The 8,715-nt window shown below is 36.2% G+C and overlaps 1 protein-coding gene across 1 annotated transcript; it reads left to right on the forward strand.

Annotated features, from left to right (window-relative positions):
- Nucleotides 1-6,818: 6,818 nt before the first annotated feature.
- Nucleotides 6,819-8,440, forward strand: LOC122090020 (ethylene-responsive transcription factor ABI4-like). The gene is made up of 2 exons (XM_042659846.1): nucleotides 6,819-7,611; nucleotides 7,717-8,440. Exons 1-2 carry the CDS (start codon nucleotides 6,984-6,986, stop codon nucleotides 7,869-7,871), a joined length of 783 nt encoding a protein of 260 aa, XP_042515780.1. The 5' UTR covers nucleotides 6,819-6,983; the 3' UTR covers nucleotides 7,872-8,440.
- The last annotated feature ends 275 nt before the right edge of the window (nucleotides 8,441-8,715 follow it).

Consider the following 8,715-nt stretch of genomic DNA (forward strand, 5'->3'; position numbering starts at 1 on the left):
AAAAAACCCCAATAAGCTTTTTTGACCGCTTTTTTGACCGAATCCTTCAATTAATCATCCGAATTATTCCGAATAATTCTCCGTCCTAATAATTCCCGAATCCGAATTTGTTAACTATGTACTTGATACGCTCACAAGATCTGTTGTACCCATCTTTTGGTTCAATTATGCAAACACGTGTTCATTTGTTTGACTGTTTCTAATGTTTTGACAGGTTTCCGGTAAAACTATCTTCGATAATTCTATTATATTCGGTCATCCAATTAGTCATCCACTGTATATAGACAAAATTAGCAAACCAATGAATCTTGCATCATTGCAGTAGGACGGCTGAGGGCTAACTTGGACCCTTTCAAAAATAATCCTAAACTATTGGGTTTTTCCTTTCCTTAAACATGTGTAAAGAAAATTATAATATTAATATTTCTCGTGAAAAAAAAAAAATACTTGAAAGACAACATGATCTTGCGTCTAAACATTAGGAAAGGTGGAAAATTCTATCCTTATTAATGTTTTTATGCAAGATTTCATTAATTTTGTACTCTTTTATGAGGGTCACTTTTTTTTTCAGGAAAACATGACAGAGGATATCTATAATGTTAGATTATTAATTTGGATGTATGAAAAACCCAACTACCCAAGTTATGAATTGCAAATAAAAGATTTTGGAAAAGATAGAGAATGTGGTCGCTCCGTTTCTATGTCTTGACTCTTGTGAAAGGATCCACACATGGCATTATATATCTGGATTTTTTTCCCTTTTATTATAAATATTGGGTAAAAGAATACTATGTACCTCTTAGTGTACCTTAACCCCATATACTATAGAGAAGTGGAATTAGGACATGGATGTCTTTTTAGAGCTTGATTCTTTTTTCTTATATACGTAGACATAAGGTACACTAATAGGTAGCATTCTTTTTCCAATATATGTTATATAGGATCTTTTAACATTGATAACTTATAAAACAAAGAGATAAAAAAAAAATAATAATAATAAAAATAAATAAATAAAAGGATAAGAATTGATTGGCCATGTGATTCACATTTTTTGCGACGATAGCATATTTTTGTTTTCACATAAAGACATTAAGATGAGCAAATAGCTTGGATGTTGAATCGAGTCTAAAATCTCAATGTGAATCATCAAACCATTTATTTTTATATTTGATCCAAACTGGCAGCTGCCATGGTTGACAGCCCTATTACGGCGCCCCTGGCTTTTGCGAGTTGTTAGGGGGTGGGAGGGATGAGGAACTCCCCATGTGAACTTTAGTCTGCCCTCTGAAGTTTAAATCATTGAGACAAGAATGGTTCTCTTGTCTTCGCTGAAGCCCTTGAGACAAGCTGCTACATCTTAAGAAAGATAGAAGAAAATAAATATATTAATTAACCAAATACTGGTAAAACATGGGATTATGTGTCTTGATCATGATTTTCTTGTCTACCAAAAAAAACCATGATTTTCTTGTTTATGCCCTGAAGGTTATGTTTTGTAGCAAGGTGATTAGTTCTTCATTAACTTTGAGACAAAGGTTTAAACAGAAGAGGCGATAAATCTAAAAAAAGGGGATGGCACTCCACGGCCAAAAAGTGGTGAGAAAATCGTCTACAGTCGTTGCACTAGTGCAATGAGTATCGGGTGATTGGGACTCTTTTGGGGCGCATGCCTAGATGCTCCTAGCCATCTGATACTCATCACACCTCACCGCTTGCTACAAAGAATGTGGATTTCAAAAAGTGGTGTTGTCTCTATTGAGAAGTTTTCCTAGGTCTGTAAGGTCACTCCCATACATCTTCCTTGGTATGTTTCATCTCATGGAGAAGACCCCTTGTTAGTTCAATTTTTTTTTTTTCAATGTTATTCTAGCAAGATAGAGGTGACTTTGATGCTAATATTTTATGACCACATTTGGAACATCTAAAGTATGGGAGAGTGTTCTTTGCGTAAGAGCGCAGTTTCTACCAGCATTGGAGCACCTCCCATGGTGTCTCTTTCCTCTATTCATATAGGTCATTACACATGGGAGAAGAGAGCTAAACTATGATATAGGTTGCGCTTCCCCAAAGAGAACATTTTTTCCTAAAATATTTAAAAATTACACGAAAAGCTTTCAATGAAAGTGCTTCTACGCTACTTTTTGGCGGCCTCCACTATATAGTTAAGATACTATGGCACCATTTGATAACAGTTCATTTCAGCCGTTTCTGTGTTTTTTTTTTTGTTTGAGAAACAAAGAAACAGGAACAAAAGCTTTTGATAACTTTGTTCTGTTTCACCTATTTTTAGGAATAGAAATAGGAATTTATAATTATTTATGGTTCAAAAAAAGGATTTGACGAAACGACTCTCACTCGTTTCGCTGTTTCCGAAAACAATATTCACTCAAAAAAGTAACCCACCCCCGATGAAAATCACTCTTCCATCTTTCGAAAGACAGAAGCACAGAAGAGGCGACTTCAGAAATTGTACACCTCCTCCCAGCTCCGACTGCATCCACAAAGCAACTATTCTCTCTGAGGTTGCAGAGATTCATCGTGTGATTGCGCTCTCGTGAAGGCAGACGAGTTGTCTTCTCAAATTGCAGAGATTCGTCGTGCGATTGCACTCCCGTGAAGATGTACCATTGGAAGTGTGTTTGCTAGAAAAGGGCTTTCAAAGAGGACTTCAGAAGCAACTTCTACCTCCGATTGTTCAACCTAACTGTGTTGTGCTATTGGATTGAGTGGGAAGCATTTCAGCCGTTCGGTGCCCTAGGTTCCTCAAGGTATGTTAAATCCTCCCTACTTTGAAAACCGTAGAACGGTAGCAGGCCTCTCTACGTTTCCTTTCATTTTCGAAGTCCCTCTCTGAGTTAGGGTTTACAACTATAACCTTCCATTACAAATTGATAGTAGTTTGTCTCTCTCTCTCTAACACATTTCCTTACCCATATACAGTTTCTGGATTCAACATCGCCGGTCCAGAAACTTCTATTCTCGGTACGGTGCCCTACTATTTTCACCTCTATTTCCTCTAAAATAATAGAAATCTAAATTTTTATTACTTGCTGATGATTATGGATGATTTATGTGTGTTGGTGCCTTATTTGGGACTCTGTGATGCTGAATTTCAGGGAAGGTACCTATATATCTTCCCAAAAATATGCTCTTCTCTTCTACACTGAAACACAGTCCAAAGCACTATATTCACTATTTTTTAATGAAGGAAAATTCAAAGGGTCAGCAACTGTTTTGGGTATTACAATTTCTAGTTTCAAGGCACAAAGACCTCATTTTGTAAAATAGGAAGTTCAGTCTGTTCAGATTCGGCCGAAGCATGCATATCCTCTCTTTCAAGTTGCCATACATATGATTAATGATTACAATGCAAAGAGGGTTAAATATTTTTCTGCTATTTCAGTTGCCTACAGGTCTGGTTTTGAAATAATTTTTGAATGGTTAATGCTATGCTTATTTCTAACATAATTCATACTATGTTCTTGTTATAATTAACTCTCTCTATCCTTTACTTGGCCAATTATGTTGGAACATTTTTTTACACTTTTGTTTTTGTATTTGTCACTCTCTATCCTTTATTTGTTGTTCCCATTCTTACTAATAATTGGTTTGCCATCTCCAATTTTTTGGAGCCCCTTTTTCTCATGATAGTAGTGATTGGTCATTTCTTATTTCTGTTTTTATCCTTCCCTCCACCCACTTCATTATGGTTCTTTTTTATGCTTAGTAAATTCTGTTTGCCACGATTACATCCATGGTTTTATTCATAATTTCTAGGCTTGAAATATTTTTCTAGAAGCTGTGTTTTATATGTTGCCAATATCTGTGCTTGTCTATTGATAACATGTTAATAAGATGTGAGGTACTCTATTTTTATGACCAAGAATCATAATATGTGAAAGCCTTCACTGTCATATTTATGATTTAATGCCTTATCTCAGTGTTTGACTCCATTCTATGAGTTTAATCCTATAAAATCTACTTATTATTAATTCCTTAAATTGCAGGATTTCCCAATTGCGCACTAACACTCTTTTAGATCTCTAGCACTCTGCCTCCCAGTATGTCAAAGTAATATTTGACATCAGTGCTTTGCTTGAAAATAAAGTAAGTGGATTTTTAACCTCCTACATTGTTCTAGGATTGCATGTTTTATCTCTTGATAGATGATTCTTCTTGCTGTTATATATCTATTGTATTGCATTTCAGTTGCCAATATCCTACCCTTTATTGTTTGATGACTTCTTCCGGTTCTAAATTTTCATATAATTCCTTCTACATACAATGAATATGATGAGAATTAACATTTGTTATGGTACTTATTAGTAATTCATTTCCTTATCTTTCCTATGTTTGTTTTTTTTCATATGTCTTGTCTTGTTGTTGTTGGTTTTTTTCTAGGTCTGGTTTTCTTTTTCTTCTTTTTTTAATTTCCCATTTGAATGTATTTGAAACTAGTGTTTGAGTGTTGAAATGTGAACATAATGCATTGGATAATTTTGCACATCCATTGACCATGACGCATACTGTGTACCTTTGTGTTCATCCTTTTTGAATTTTTCCTCAAATGCAACTTCTATTTATCTCATTCATAGTAGTTAAATTGTTGCAAAGTCATAACTCTCTGTGCTTCCCATTACTGAATAATTTTTGGCAAGCAATTAGCTACATGTAAACGTCGAAGATGCCTTGTTGCGTAAACAATTTCTTCTACATGTAAGCGTCGAAGATGCTTTTTGCTTCTTGTACTGTCAAGAAATTACTCATTAGTTTCTAGATTAGTTAGGTTTATTTTTTACTTTGCTAGGTGGGTCAGTGACTACTGGATATTACCGAGTTAAATTTGTGGGATTAGTGGGTGGGTTGGTTCGATTATTAACCATGTTTGCTTTCTTTCTGAATATTTTCTAGTATAAGGAAGAGTTATGATATTCCTTTAAAAATTAACATATTTTGGTAATATATTGATTTAAACAAACCAGAAAAGAATGCAAAAAACGTTTCCAGCAACGACATTTATCAAACACCATTGCATGCGGGAAACATTTCCAGAAACAACATTTATCAAACACCTTCAATTCCGTTTATGTTTCCAGAAACGGAAATTTTGATTTCTGTCGTTTCTTGAAACAGAAATAGCAGAAACATTATCAAACGGTGCCTAAATGTTCACAATTTATGTATTACAAGTTGGTTGTAGAAATTTTGAAAAAAAAAATCTGCTTTTAAATCACTAACTTTTAGCAACGGTTATTTGTCACCATAATTAAATAACAATATATATTTTGGGGTGGATTCTATAATATATTCTATCGCCTCTAATAAAAAGATTTTTATTATTATTATAATAAACTACATGTATAACAAAACGTTTACAATGGTATTTTTAAAATGGCATTAATTATTTTGGTGAACATATTGTTTAGTAATTAATGGTTTAAAAGAAATAGTATCAGATTGATCATATTAATCTATTTGTATCAATATTGATATCAATATTAGTATCAGACAATCCCAATATATTTATAAACCACCATGAATAATCTATTATTGGATTCAATAAAAGAATAATACCTTAAACTATTAACGATGTTTATTATATCTGCCTTTGACTCCAAACCTTATTTTAGTGAAACTATACTGAAGATTAGTGGGTTTTAGCTTCTTCAGAGATGGGCATACGGCCAATAATGAAGCATTATACTTCACTAGACACAATAATGACTAGAAGGACCCAATAAATTATCATTACTAACTCAGTTAAGATTGTCAATTTGAGATCAAAATCTGCTACTATTCATAACTGATTAGCTAAAACTCAGATTTGATTCGTTCCATTACTAAATGGGATGGTTCTTGAAATTGATTTTCAGGATTGATTACTAAATAGAAAATGATAGTTTTGGGACTGCCTTCCCAATAGTTCCATTAAAAAAAAAAAGAACTGTTTGGATTTATTTATGATGTATATTTAATCTTAATTAATACTTAATAGTTATAATTATAAAGATTTATTATAATTGTGAAAAATAATAATGATTGGTGTTTTATTATTTAGGGAAAAAGAATACTACTTGATCGTATGCTACTACACCCATCACAATTGGTGACAAAATGACCACCTCATCCGATGATTGATGCTTATACATGCATTGTCATTGGCCTACACACTGATGGAGGAATCATCTGACCGACCACGCGGCGAACCTCTCCCTATTATTTATATGTTTGAGAATGTATATTCAATTACTTGTAATGCATGGTAAGTTAGAAATTTAGAACTCATTTGAGAGTTTGACTGTCCAGAACTATTAAGGAACCAGAAAATGGGGATCCTAATCTTGGAACTGTTTATTAATTGGGAATGGTTCTGGATTGAGCCCTTGGAACCGTCTTGGATTACTTCTCCCTTACCCACAATTAAAGATGATAGATCTATCATGATGTACAGGTGTCACACAAACTATCAAGAATCCACGACCCCAAGTCTGGAAGTGTCTTCCTGGAACTTGCTCTCTGCATGAGTCCATGTTCGCTCATTCCAAGTTAGCAGAAAGAAAGTAATAAAAGACTTTGCTTTCTACCAAAGCAACCTCCTCTACTACCTCCTTAACTGACCAACCACACATAGAGAGAGAAAGAGGCTAATACTAGCAGCCAGCACTAGAAGAAGAAGAGAGAGAAGCTCCGTCATTGAAACCATGGGAGTGGACAAAAAAATCAATACTCAACGTTCCTAATTTTTTTTTTTATTTAAAATATAAATTTAAGCCTTTCTGATTCGGTAACCTCAGCCTGCCTCGCTTAGGGCAACCAACCAAACCTGTTAGGCCACCATTTAGGAGCACCGCCCTTGACATCCACCGGATAGAAAATCAAGTTTCCAAGTTACAGACTTCACGAGCATTCACAATCCATTGCAGAGAACGAGGCAACTAGGGTTTATATATTTTTTTAAAAAGATTTTTAAAGTAAAAGAGAGCATGGATGATGGTGCAGGCAATAAGCAACACCCAATCGAAGGTGACCCCAACAGTAATATCAACAGAGGTAGCAGCAGGAAGTGCAAAGGGAAAGGTGGTCCAGATAACAACAAATTCAGATACAGAGGTGTAAGGCAGCGAAGCTGGGGCAAATGGGTGGCTGAGATCCGTGAGCCTCGTAAACGTACTCGCAAGTGGCTTGGTACCTTCGCCACCGCTGAGGATGCTGCTCGTGCCTATGACCGTGCTGCCATCGTCTTGTATGGTTCCAAAGCTCAACTCAATCTCGAACCAACACCTTCCTCCACCACTACTTACCCTCCTTCTTCTTCTTCTTCTTCTTCTTCTTCCTCTAATGGCTCCTCTTCTTCCTCCTCTTCATGTTCCACTACTTTATTACGGCCTCTCCTTCCTCGTCCCTCTGGTTTTAGCTTCACTCTCTCTTTCCCTTCCACGACTTACCCACCACCTTATTGTGTTTATCCCAATCCCACCTTTGGTACCTTGGCTGCACCATCCTATCCCTCAACCCCTCAATTGATGCAATTGCAACAACATCATTGCCGTCCGAACGATGTGGCCGTTCCTGCCGTTGATGGATGTGGTGGACCTACACCCACAAGCACTGGTATCGTAAACCCTAATTCTCAAACCCTACTGTACGAGGGGATCGATTCCCTGGGAGGTTTTATTGACTCTCAGTCTGATCAGCTCTCTCTCTCTAATCAACTAGGGTTTGGAACCGAACCACCGGTCATGCCAGCGACGCCGCCGCTGCCGGTGGGATTTGCGCCCAGCTCACCCACGTTTTGGCCCTACACCAACGATGATGCTCTCCCGGGATCTTGTCTTTGGGATGTTGGAGATTCTTTCTGGTGCGATTTCTGATGTCTTTGGGTCACAGCTACTCGATCAGAACCTGGTTCTTTGTCGACTTTAGTATAAATCTCTCAAAAAAATGAAATAAGAGGCAAAAGGTTTGCATCCAAGCCCTAGAACTTCTCTTTTTCTACAAGATTAAAGTCTTAAAGATGGAACAGATAGGAGGGAAAAGACTGCAGCGTTCATTAAACGAAGAGATGGGGAGGTGTGGTTGAGCTCTCATTGCATCATATTTCTGATGATGCAGAGCTTATAATCAAGTTTCAGGTGTTGGGCCATGAAAGATTTGCTCTTGATCCATTAGGTTTATTCACATTTAGTTAGGGTTGAAAGGAATTGCAATTCTCTTCTATTATTCTCTTCAATTGTCAGTTCAATCTCAATGTAATAGGGAATTAGGGTTTGTTGAAGAATTTTTTTTTTTTTTTTTCCTTCCTTCCTCTCTTTCCTGCAACGAAAGGTTAGATGGCTAGAATGGCCTACCATACAGATTCAATTGATGTGGTTGCATGCTTATGAATTTATTCAACTTTTAATATTATTAATAGCAGATACAGAATTGGACTTTTCTATTCCATGATTTTTGTGGTTTCATTTGAGTTGCAGACCTGATTGATTGTGTGGAAATGACATCTGACGTGTATGAGCTATGAGGCACCCATAGGGAAGAAGAATTTTAAAGTTGGATTTTATGTTTGTTGTTGAAAGGTGGTATATTTCTTGGTGGAAGAAGGGATATGATGGTCTGAAAATATGCCGGGAAGGTACCCTTTGATGAAAACTGAGGAAACACCCTTTGGAGATTGAGGAAGTCCAAGGACTCTGGAAAGTGTTCTCTGATTTACTAACC

This window comes from Macadamia integrifolia, chromosome 9 (assembly GCF_013358625.1).
Source record: "Macadamia integrifolia cultivar HAES 741 chromosome 9, SCU_Mint_v3, whole genome shotgun sequence".
Taxonomy (NCBI): domain Eukaryota; kingdom Viridiplantae; phylum Streptophyta; class Magnoliopsida; order Proteales; family Proteaceae; genus Macadamia; species Macadamia integrifolia.